This window comes from Brassica rapa, chromosome A09, assembly GCF_000309985.2.
Source record: "Brassica rapa cultivar Chiifu-401-42 chromosome A09, CAAS_Brap_v3.01, whole genome shotgun sequence".
NCBI lineage: Eukaryota > Viridiplantae > Streptophyta > Magnoliopsida > Brassicales > Brassicaceae > Brassica > Brassica rapa.
The window spans coordinates 36,330,100-36,343,711 of NC_024803.2; the positions used below are offsets into that span (position 1 = coordinate 36,330,100).

The 13,612-nt window shown below is 30.6% G+C and overlaps 1 protein-coding gene across 1 annotated transcript; it reads left to right on the forward strand.

The window, feature by feature from the left end:
- Positions 1–9,244: 9,244 nt before the first annotated feature.
- On the forward strand, positions 9,245–12,169 carry LOC103841673 (zinc finger protein WIP2). The gene is made up of 2 exons (XM_009118223.3): positions 9,245–10,564; positions 11,435–12,169. The coding sequence occupies exons 1-2, from the start codon at positions 9,890–9,892 to the stop codon at positions 11,882–11,884; spliced, it is 1,125 nt and encodes a 374-aa protein (XP_009116471.2). The 5' UTR covers positions 9,245–9,889; the 3' UTR covers positions 11,885–12,169.
- Positions 12,170–13,612: the final 1,443 nt, after the last annotated feature.

A 13,612-nucleotide genomic window follows, 5' to 3' on the forward strand; every position in this document is an offset into this window, starting at 1 on the left:
CTTCGACTCATCTGAATCTTACTCTAAATTTGTTGTCATTTTATCTTATCACTTTAGCTATATTGTAATATTTCATACAATTCTTTCTTCTGTTGTAGCCCAAATGTTTAGATTCTTGATGAAATTAGTGTTTCAAAAAAAAAACATATATAGGAGAAACATGGAAATTTCAAATCTATGGTCTTTAAGAATTGTACATTAAATATTTTAACTTCCACACATTCTGATTTGAGCCAAAACACAAAGCACGAAGAGTGGAGACACATGAGGACGTGTTGACTCTTTAGGTTGCCCCTCGTGCTGTCTCGAAAGTCTCCCCTCGTGAATTTGGTCAATTGTGTCCTGACATCTCTTTTATTTGCGTACTCTCCATAGCTTCTTTCATAAAATTTATTATTTCCTTATTCACTGATTGTTACTACTGGTTTTCTATAATTCTTTGTTTTTTTTACATATAAAACATAAATACTTTAAAAATTTTAGTTGATCTAGCATTAGATGTGTGTCATTCCACTAATATCGATGTCCTTCCATGGCTGCAAAAATGCTTGCATGTTCCACTAACATTTGCATTTTCTTTCCCAAACCCAAGACTCATAGTTTTTTACCATGTTCCCCTCATTTTCACCATTTTACTTTCATTAGTTTCTTATATGTATTAATTCAAAATTCGTGGGTTCGTATGTTCATTTGTGGTTTACGATCATCCCTACCTCATTAATTAATAAATTGTTATTAAGTAAGCTTCGATAATTACTTTATTAGTTTCTTTCTTCTATAATGATCTGATTTGTTATTTTGTAGATAACTATCCTCCATGCATATATATTGCCTTCTCGCTTCGGTAAACTCCCGTGGTTATCGAGGATTTTCATTTTTGAACCGATTTCATGGATTTTAAGTAACCGTTGTGTTGTTTAGTTTAGTTTAGTTTAGTACCGCATGAATTTTCGAAACCGTTTAGATAATTGATGGGTGCATAGAAAGTTGTTGAAAATATGAATTCTGAAAAAGTGTTGTGTTTTACGAAAGAAAAAGTTTTGGAAAGTAAAGTTTTGAAGAATTTGGTAAACAAAAGGCAGAAAAGGAGATCAAGAGTTTCTATTTGCTTAGAAGAATTTGTAAATAAAAGTCAAGTTCTATGTTTAGAAACAAAACTAACGAAATTATTTTGTAAAATAATGCGATACAAATATGAAAGTATGCCAACATGTGTACATGAAATGTTTTCATATACGTGTACTAATGGATGATATATTTGTATTTTTCCAGTGGCGGTCGTAAAGCTACTTGTATGAGCCTGCGGTGTGTCAAAATTGTTGTTATTGCAGATTATATAGTAAAGGCGTAAACTCGTACGGATATTGAGCGTAGCTCAATAACTAGCTTGGCGTTGAGAATCCAATGTAAGAGAGTGAACGGTGTATCGAAAGAGTTTTAGATTTGTGCATCTGTGAATAGTATATTTATTTATTTTTGGATTCCTGACTTGAATCTAGAGATTGAATTGGAAGAAGAAAACTTCGTTAATAACTTTGTCTCTCTGTTTATCCTCATGTACAGTCTGTCAGTCTCTATTTCGTTTTTGATTGTTAAAACTAAAAACTAGCTAGCTCCAACTTGCAAGATAACCTCAGTTCTTGAAAGTGACGGTTATAATTTAGAAAAACAACCCCCCCCCCCTCCCAAATATAAGAGCATCCTTATTGCTAGGACCAAGATTTAGTTTCTTAGGATAGTTTATTAATATATGAGCATTAAGAGACAATGTTAAGATACTTGCATGAGAGTGTAGATTATTGGTAGATACGTTTTTAGGTTCTTAGTTAAATAGTAATCATATAACGGAGGACAGAGAAGTGAGAGATACCTGGTTTACAATCGATTCGGCGGAGAGATCGGTGGACTGAGTGGTCGGTTGAAATCGGCGGAGAGATCGCCGTCGACTGAGAGACCACGAGAGAACGGAGACGATGTGAATGATTACGAGAACGGAGAGATTGCCGTCAACTGAGAGACCACGAGAGAACGGATCGGTGTGGAGTGAGGGGTGGGTAGAAATCGGCGGAGATCACTCTGTGGAGTGAGGGGTCGGTTGAAATCGGCCGAGATCCTGTGCTCTGGTGAAGTCGCCGAGGAGAGAGAGAAGGAGAGAACGGAGACGAAGAAAATGATTTCCACACGGTTCACGCGACTTTCCTTACCCCGTTCGGTCTTGCTCTCTACCGATGACACGTGCCCTTAAGAACGTGCATAAAACACTTCTTAATTAACAAACGTCTTCATCGTTTTTAACTTATTTTGATTTAATTTTCGTGTTTTAATACCTAAGATGCGCGGATATATACGCCGATAATCATGCTCTAACAATCTTAGATGATCAAGATTTAAAAGTTACTCCATAATCTAATCTAAATTTAAGGTTAATCTGGAAAATGGGCCAAAACTCATATATATACACGTCGAAAACACTATCCCCTTCCGTGCAAAAATGCAAAGTGATTTTTTTCTGTGCTTTTGCATGGCATGATCCTCTTATATGCGTTGTCTTTCGAGGTTAAACCACTCTCCATCGACCCAAACAATTCTACAGGATGATAACAATAAATGACGTAGAATCTTTCTCTTTTTTTTTTTCTTTACGTAGAATTAATCTTATATTATTGTGATGTCTTAAAAGGGTTTTAATTAATTTGCAACTGAATGATGCATGACCAAAACAAAACTTAAAAAGCATTTTAACATATACAGAGTTTCTACAAATCACTGGAGTAGTTGATTTTAGATTCTTAGAAATTATTTCCTTTTGTTAATGTTTGGAATTTGGATCGTTGTGCATTTCTTTCTTGCTTTCTTGAATTTCACTAATTTTCTCGTATGCGTACCCACCAAACAAGAAAAGTTAGTCTAAAGATTTTATTTAAACTTTATTTGAATACTACACTCATTTTTCCTCCTTTTATTGATTATTCACCCTTTTGCTTTAAAGGAAAAGAGAAAGTTCTAGCTGCGTCGTTTTTAGATATAGAAATACGATTATATAAAATAATATGATAGCTTAAATCATAAAATACGCTCCTATCTATCATAACAAATCATGAGAATAATTGGTAGACTGCCATGAGTGTTTTGTGTATGCGATCTTGTATATGTATATAAGAACAATAATATCAAAATAGTAGGTAATATACACATTAGGTGAAGCCTAGAGTTTGTGGTACACTTCCTTTAAATTTGAGTTGTCCAAAAAAAAATGTAGTAGCTTACTATTTCTTCCACAATGTCCCCACCAGCATATTATATATTATCTTTATTAATCAGGACAATTGTGTTAAGGTGTAGATTTATATTTGTAAAATTTAAACTTTACCTTCTTTTTGGTATCACAATTCATGTTTACCTTCATTTTCATAATTTTTTTTTATTAAAGAGACAAAAGACTTTTATATCTTTGCTTTATAGATATATAAATATAAATAATTATTTAAATAAATAACGATAAATAATAATTTGTATAGTTTTCGAATTATACGTTTGCAATTCAAACTTTTTTTATAAAAAAAAATGATTATTTTTTTGAATTTTTTCGATTTTTTTTTGCAAATTTTCTTTTTGAAATTCAAAAATTCATTTTGAAACTGCTTTTAATTTTTTTAAAAAAAATTAGGTATTTATTTATACATTTATTAAAATCTTAAACTCCACCTTCCAAAACTCTACCCTCGACTCTAAACCTTAAATCTATATTAGTTAACCCTAGAGTTATAGAGAAATTGTCTAAACTAGTACATTCGTAATACCACTTTTCATGTTTACTTTAACCACATTTACCCTCATAATAAAAAAAGTAAATAAACACTTATAACTTTAGGCTAACTAATATAGCCATAGGGTTTAGAGTTGAAGAGTGAATTTTTGGAAGATGAGGTTTAGAATATTAATAAATATATAAATAAATACCTAAAATCTTTTAAAAATTATAAAATAGTTTTGAAACAAATTTTTGAATTTCAAAAAGACTGCAAAAAAAAATATATTCGAAAAAATTCAAAAAAAGTTAAAATTTGAAAACGTATAATTCAAAAACTATAAATTTATTATTATTTATATATCTGTAAAATAAATTAATAAGAGTATTTTGTTTCTTTAAAGAAAGTATTTGTGAAAATGTCAATGAAGGTAAATATGAATTATAGTACCAAAAAAGTAAAAGTAAAATTTCTTCAGGATTATATGTCAATTTACCTCTTTAAAAGTAAAAGTAAGTATGGTTGAGTTAGTAGTATTATGAATGTGGTAGTTTAAACAATTTTTCGTTTATATTTGACCATATGAACCAAAACAATGATGAAAATAAACTAACTAAAAATTTTCAACTAAAAGTTTCAAAATATGTAAATATCAATTTTATTTTTGGGAAAATTTTAGTTAAAATATAGTTAGTAAACGTTTTAAATAGTGATTTTTTTTACTATTTTGTTTTAGAAAACAAAGCCTCAGAATTAAATTAGAGCGCATGATCGTATTAATCATATAGTAAACAGAATGTTAACGTCTGGATCTTAAATCCGACTCTCATAATACAGTGTGAGAAAGAATATAAAATGACATGCACAATTTGTAGTTCACCTTGATTAGGAGAACTAAATCCACTTTTCACCGAACAAATTTCACACAAGAAAACTTAAGAATTATAACCTTTTTATGATCTAAAAGAAACAAAAATAGAAAAGACAAACAAAGGGAAAACTCTAAGGCAACGGGAACAAGTTTGGAATACACATACCGATCAGCATCCATTCTCGTCCACCATTTCTTTACGGCGGACCAAGGATTAAGCTCCATAAGACCCAAAAGACCTTTTACAAAAATGTAATATTTTTACTGCATTTAGACCCCAATATATCATTTGTCTACCTATGTATTTACTGCGGTTCTACCATTTCAACCTCAGCAAACAGAATCACTATTTAAACATTTAGTCGTAGCATCGATAAAACTGTTTCAAATAAGAAACATCACATGCAAAAAAAAAAAACATCACATGCAATATAGATGTTCTAAAAAATATAAGACTATATAGAATTAGTGATGTCATGACCCGACATATGATATTAATTTTTAACATATATGTACACAAAACGTCACATCCAAGATAAAACCTAAGCACAAAGAGGGGCACAGAACCATGGTGATGGTATCTCTCTTTTTTTTTTTCTTTTTTGTATCTCTCTTATTCTCTACACATATATATGTATGTATGTGTATAAAACGCATATAAAGGATAAAAGTAGTCAACAGAAACACATACATAGTCACAAGGTGTGGCTTGGGAGGGCCCAACCTCTTGTAGAAGGCCCTAAGTCTTCTTGTGTTGAAATTTTACTCAATGTGAGTTTTACCTACTAATTAAGACTCGTATAATTGTCAATTTCTAAGAATGTTTCTCTAGTTACATACTAAGATTATTCATTATTATTATATATATGCTCTGACTTTAGGTCTTTGAGTATTTCCCATGATCATTTATGTAAATTGTTACCTTCAAGTATTGATTTTATATTATTATTTTTCCTCATCTTTTTATTACCTTTAACGTACTAGTCATTAAAAGTACTGGTCAACTAGCTGACATGAGTATGTCATTAAACCACTTAACTGAAGCGCTTAGAAAAATTTGGTTTAGAATGGTACAAAGAAGACAATTAGGTTAAATAGATGGTTACTGGTGAAAATAGTACTCATAATTTTAGCCTACATATGTTGCCAAAAAACAACACTACAATCGCAACAGTGAACATGAAATGTTCGTCGTGAACATGTGGTCCGTTTTGCGCATAAATAGTGTCATGATGGATATATAAAACCAATATTATGTGAATATGTCACCACTAAAAAAAAACTAGTATGATAAACATTATTATGCATATTTGTGAAAAGTGACATTTTAGTTCACTAAAAATCTAAGAGCAATCTAATGCATTTATAAAATTAACTCTGAACATTATAAAACCTTCAAAAGTACGCAATTTATGAATTTAAACAATCTCTTGTCTGCCAACAAAATATATAGCATAAACAAAAGCACGACTCACTCAGTCTTCAACATTCCATGAACTTTCAAAACTACCAGATTCACAATCTCTAATAACTAGCATATGTATATACTAACGCTTTCAAATAAGTCTCACATAATTTCCTAATTCATATTGACCAACATCTTATACAATAATATATATTCCACTATGATTATTCTACTTTGGCCGTTAATATATCAAAGGAGGAGATTTTTTATTTCGAAATAAAAATATCTACAAGTTAGTTTATGCTTTTAAATAATTTCCAAATTGTTCTTTTCAAAATATATAAATTTTACAAATTTAAATATCTAAAAATTTATAGAATAAGAACAAGTGCAATAATACAAACATAACTTACATTTTTAAAATACATACTAGTAATATATTAAATTATATATTTTTAAGTCACACGTTTTATAAATTATTTTTATATTTCCAACACCTGTCCGCTTCTTAATTTTGTTTTAAAAATCATTTTTGTATTTCTTCATACGTTTTTACTTCTATATATCCACTTCTGATCATTCTATGAACATAGACTAAACACACACACACAACTCCATGTAACCAAAACCAAAGAAAACAATCACCGACTATAAAATATAGTTCTCTTCCGCAATTTTCTTCGACCATTATGCCAATATAAAATTATAGATAGATATTGGGTAAAGAACTGAAGAAGAAAGACAAGGAACAGTGCGGCAGGATCTGCGGTGGGGATTTGGACACTCAATGATCTTTACCGTTTGAGGGAAAGCCGACCATTGATGCGCACACCAATGCAATTGCTTCCCCTTTTTTCTTACAAAATTTCTTTAAGTTATAACTTCTATAATAATATGGTGTAAGACTATAAGTGATAACAACATACGCAGAAGTATTTTTATACTCCATATAATACTTTTGGTTTTGTGATTAGTCATGCACGTAGAATAACAGTATGCACTCACGATCCCAAAAGCTTAATTATCGTGAATACATTTCAGTTTGATCCAGGGTCCTCCTATACTTTTTTTTTTTTTTTTTTTGTAACTGGGGTCCTCCTATACTTGATTATTAGCAATCTTTATTTATTGTTGAATTCTCATGTATACGTTTTAATTTTATTCTAGTTTAAACATCATGATGAGGACGGCATCTATTATATATGAATCTAAACTCTAAAACAAATCCCAAAACTAGCAAAATCATGCATAATGCTTCAATTTTAGCACAAAACTCACAAGTTCTTAAACTTTATGTCTTTTGTCGGTTGGACTGATAAACTCAATCCATGGCCAACCCTACAATGCAAGTCAATGCATTCTAGTGAAATCGAATTCCGATGAAGTGATTGCAGAGATGAACATTTAATTACTCGAGTACAAACATTTTCTGATTCTCAAATTTGTGTTATTAATATATTTAAAGATAAGTGGTAAATATATATTTTTCAAAAAGTGATAAATATATATACTATTCATCTGATTTTATTAATTTTGACTACTCATATAATTAATAATTTTAGTTATTATTTTTGAGATTTCACATATTTTAAATATTAAAACCTATCATTTCGTAATTGACATATAGTGTCATTATTTATTCTTATGACATTATATTTTGTAGATTTATACCATGTAGGTTTAAACTTTCAAACTATTTTAGTCAATCATATTTTTGACAAAATCATTACTATTAGTGAATAAATCCTATTGTGTATCCTTTTGCTCTCTTGTAAAAGTGTTCACTATAATGATAAGTCTTTTTAAACTAAAGGGTGTGTTAAACCAGAATTGTATCTTAAATTTCAATGTGATAAATTCGTTCATCTATAAAAACTATTAAAAATCTCAAACTGAAAAAATGGCCTCTTTTTTTGTTGTCGTTGAGAAAAGGCGTTTAAGATAAGAAAATTTGTTTGGGATGGGAGCCAATCTCAAAAAGCAGCGACATTATCTTTGTATGATGTATCTGCACCTCATATGCTTTATTGTATTTTCGTTTTCTTATTTTGTCTTTATGTTCCTTCTTATGCACATATAATTCTGTTTTACTCATACTTGATATAATTAAGTAAACTCCAAATAATACATACAACCAATTTATTAAGATCGAAATATTTTTTGTTTTGTCATAATTGGCTAAAGATTACTGTCTTTGGTGCATGTTTTTTTTGGGTTACTCTTCAACTTAGCTACCCTAAATCTCAAGGCTCAATTCATATTATCTTTAGTTATATTTTAACGTAGTTTGTATGAAACAGCATACATTATATAGTTTTGAGTATATAATCCATAGATGTGAAATACTTTCTACGTACTTGCATAATTTTTGTATGGTAATTTGGTAATATAAAAATCATATTGTTTCACTATGCAGTGAACATATATAATTATTAATTGAATTAGATATATAATTATAAATAAATAATCATCTATAACTATTAATTAAATTAGATATATAACTATAAATAAATAATATCCTTTTAAAATTTAAATAAATAATAAAAGGTTAAGAGTTTCGCCTCATCTTAGAGCATCTCCAAAAAGGAACTCTATTTTGAAGTTTCTAAAACTCTATATTTGAAGTTTAAATGTGTTCTTTTCCAAAAGTAAAACTTTAAATCTAACTTTAAAACTATTTATATTTTACACTATGGTCCTTATATTTATCATAGTTAATGTAAATTCTTAAAACTTCTATAAATAACTAGTACATATATATATAAATATTACAAAATATTAATTAAAAAATCTTACACTAATAAACTTGTTAATAAGTTTTTATTATGGTTTTTTGTAATATTTTTGTTGTTTAATCCTAGTTTTAAAATATTATAAATCTTGTTTTAAATTTTTATTTAATTTCATGTGTAAAACTTAAATTTATAAAACAAATTTGAAATATATATGAGATATAAAAGTTTTAAAGATTAAAACAATAAACAAAAATATATTTAAGAATTATAAACATGCATGATGTATAATTGTAAGGACCAAAATGCAAATAAAAAGATGAAACTTTAAATTTGAAGTTTTGAAAAGTGAAACTCTATATTTGGAGTTTCACTCTTCAAAACTTCAAATTTGAAGTTTTAAAATTCCTTTTTGGAGAGCAAAAAACTCTATATTTAGAGTTATAGAGTTTCTTTTGGAGATGCTCTTACTCTAAAAAGTAAAAAGACTACGATACCCAAATCATTATATCCTAACATATTACACATACTTTGTAAATCATATTTTGATATTTAATTACGTACATGAATTCAGATTTAAATATGGACAAAAGTTATTGATATCATAAATGGTATTACATTCGCTTAAACCAAGGTATTAGACATATTCAAATTGGATATATGATTAAAAGTTTAAATTTCTACATTTTAAATGTCACAAGTATAATTTTTATTTAATATAGTGTAATATTAACACAAACCTCCAGTTAAAAAAGTTGTGTTAAAGCGGTAGTTCAAAACTGAAATTGGCACAATAGTTCTACAAATAATAAGGACCTACATATCTGAATGAAATAATTACTGTGTAGACTAATATACATTCGTATTTGACCTGCTTTTTTAGTTTTGTTTTTCTTTGTTTTTGGGTTAAAGTCTGAATTTTCTAGTTTTCACTCAGGTTGCACCAAAAATAAAATCACTCCACATTTAATAATCTCTCTCTCTCTCTCTCTCTCTCTCTCTCTGGAAAAGGACCCCTCTCTCTCCCCATCCCATCACAATCTCCATCTTCATCTCCATCCTTGTGTCTTCTTGTATAAAGATAATCCCACAAGAGTGAAAACTATTCCCTTGTCTTTTTTTTCTCTTCACCATGACTGATCCTTATTCCAATTTCTTCACGGGCTGGTTCAAGTCCAATCCCTTTCACCACTACCCTAATTCCTCAACTAGCCCTTCGCCTCCTCCTCCTCACTCTTCTTTCTTCTTCCCTCACTCCGGCGACCTCCACCGTCCACCGCCAGCACCAACTCCTCCTCCTTCCCCTCCTCTCCGTGAAGCCCTCCCTCTCCTCAGCCTCAGCCCCGCCAACAAACAACAACACCACCATGACCATCAAATTCAAGAACCACCTTCAATCTCCATGGATGTTGACTACGATCATCATCACCATCAAGATGATCATAACCTCGATGACCATGACCATGACGTCACTGTTGCTCTTCACATAGGCCTTCCAAGCCCTAGTCCTCAAGATATGGCCTCTTTGCTCATGATGTCTTCTTCCTCCTCTTCCTCGAGGCCCACTACTCACTATCTTGAGGACATGAACGGAAAGAAAGATCTTGACAACGACTACCATCAAGGCGGCGTTGGAGGAGGAGAAGATGACGATGAAGATTCAGTCGGTGGAGACGGCGGATGTAGAATAAGCAGACTCAACAAGGGTCAATATTGGATCCCTACACCTTCTCAGATTCTCATTGGCCCTACTCAGTTCTCTTGTCCTGTTTGCTTCAAAACCTTCAACAGATACAACAACATGCAGGTTCTTAAATCAAAACCCTCTCTAATCTATTTCTATATGTATTAATATACGCATATGTTTTGAAATATGCGTTTTCTTTCTTCATTTTCTGACTAAAACCAAAGAAAATTTGTTTGCTCACTAAGTTTCCTCGAAAAGACAAAAAAATAGTCTTCACCTTTAATCTGTGCACGAATATGTATACTGTTTTCAAATCTATTAAATGACGTAGTCTTTGCTTGCTGATGCATGAATAAATCATTGCATTACAAAGAACCGAGAGACTTGAGATACTGTGAAGACTGAGACTGAGATTTAACAAGACAGAAAATGTTCTTTATGTCTTTAGTACTTTCAGAGTCTCTGTGTCTTTGCAAGTGTCTCATCCTTTTTTTGTATGAGAGTCTTTTAATGTCTAACGTGTAAAATAACAGTACTCATACGATTTCGGATACCTATGTATCCTATTAATATATTCAGATATATGTATGGCTTCATTTTCTCTATATGTGAGTTTGATGAGATCTTGTAATGAACATGAACTAAGCATCTTGCTTTTTAGTTTACCCTTGATTATTTTGTTTACCCTAAGCATGCATTTATATATCTTCTTATTACCTCCTTTAGTTTATGAAGTATATTTCTATATTTATCACATTTCAGCATTTGTGTGACATCCTTGTTGGATAAAATACTCTTTTCTATTACATATATACGCTTCAAGGCCAGTATGCAAGTTCATCTATGTATGGTGGTTAGAGTTATCATAACATCTTAGAGCAGACACATGTTACTAAAATTGCTAAGAAACATATCATATTTTATCAACTTTCGGACATACTGTGAGTTTCAAAGACTGCATGATCATATATATACACGATTTTTTTACAGATGCATATGTGGGGACATGGATCACAATACAGAAAAGGACCCGAATCTCTAAGAGGGACGCAGCCAACTGGAATGCTGAGGCTTCCGTGCTACTGCTGCGCACCAGGCTGTCGCAACAACATTGACCATCCAAGGGCAAAGCCTCTGAAAGACTTCAGAACACTTCAAACACATTACAAGAGGAAACATGGAATCAAGCCATTCATGTGTAGGAAATGTGGAAAGGTTTTTGCGGTTCGAGGGGACTGGAGAACACATGAGAAGAATTGTGGTAAGCTTTGGTATTGTATTTGTGGATCTGATTTCAAGCACAAGCGATCTCTGAAAGATCACATCAAGGCTTTTGGAAATGGCCATGGAGCTTATGGCATTGATGGGTTTGATGAAGAGGATGAGCCTGCCTCTGAGGTAGAACAATTAGACAATGATCATGAGTCAATATCCAAATAGTTATAAATTAGTATAAGTACTTAGTTTTCAGTATATATATTAATTCTAAGAATGCCTAAAACTATGGACCACGTTTTGATGGAGGTAGGGCTTATCTAGTAAGAGCTATATGATCATCTAAATGGTCATATACCAAAAAATGATCAGGATCACTTGGAAAATTTCAAAAATGTATCTCTGGCTTTCTACTTAAATTTTATTACAACGCAATGTATAACTCCAAATAATGGGGTTCTCCACGGTCTCTACCTTGCTTATGTATTATATTGGAATTAATTCACTTTTCGTTTCCAAGGAAATAAATCATAAACGTTTGACCTATATTTGATGGGATAGTAAAATACTACAAAAGTAGATGCTATCCATTCATGCCTGCATTATTTAAGAGTTTTCTTTAAATGTATAATATATTCTCTAGATCATAATGAATATTTCCATAATTTAATTCGAGTAATAAACAGATTCTTTTCTTTCTTTCTGAAAGACAGTTGCTTTCTAGTGGTGTTATCTTCGAATTTATTATTTAATAACACTTAAATAATGCTACTTAATTGTCTAGTGACATCATGGAGAATAATGAGAGAATGGACACTAGAGAATATTACTACTCAATTGCTAAACTTTCTTAGGAAGATCAAATATAAAGTTATAGATTATCATACTTCATTTATTGTTTTAAAATGATTTGATGATGCTATGCGGATGCCATATGCTTAAAAATTATTATAATATATGTATGTGGATTTTTTGTGTTTATATGTTGCTCTAATAATCAGCACTTATACTTACATTGTTTGCCAAATACCTTGTGTTGGTTATAATATTTACAATTTCCAATTCATAATTGACTGTATTACCCTAACATACTAACACCAATGGGAAGAAAGTCATTAATTCACTGATCAGCAAATAAAATTTTGAATTTAAATGTTCACAATACTCAAAAAATGAAAATTTTAAAACTTGCGTATGTTTTTCGAAAAGATTGCTAATTTGTATAATATAACTAAAATATATCACATAAATAATTTAATGTAAAATGCATTGTTATTCAATCAATTTTTCCTTGTGCTAAAGCATGTATATATATATATATATATGTTCAAATCATTTTTGCTGGCTTCTTTTCGATATAACTTTCCTATGTACTATGTTCAGGCTGATTTTTCTAATGAATAATCACCATATTAAATGTGCACTTGGTAAACTAATTAAATGCAGCTCTTAAAGCCAATTATTTATCTTGATATGAAAACAAATCATACTACCGGACTGCAAGTGATTTTCTTGTTATTGTAGTCACTGTTTTTGTTGTGTGTCAGTTTGTTGTAGTGTTAGAATTCAAGATCCAATTTGGATCTGATTGTGTAACTAGGATTACAGTTAAATAGAGGCTTTTCCTCCAGCAAAGAGCTTTTTCAATATGCTGTCTTAGCTTTTTTTTTTCTTTTCTACCTTTTGTTAGTGGAGAGACATATTTGCTCGTTGAAAGAACATCAGACCTCTTTATCTATAAATGATTCACTTTATAATTTATCTTAAAATTCGAAACCAAATGATTATCTCTCTATCGAGGCTTATATATACATATATATTGACCTAATTTATTTTGTGTACAAAAGTATGAGTGAACAGTGAATATTCCTTTATTGCTGCATATGCATACGTATGCATGCAGTCATGTGTATACACATTTATTTATAAAAAATAGGGAAGTGGATACACATG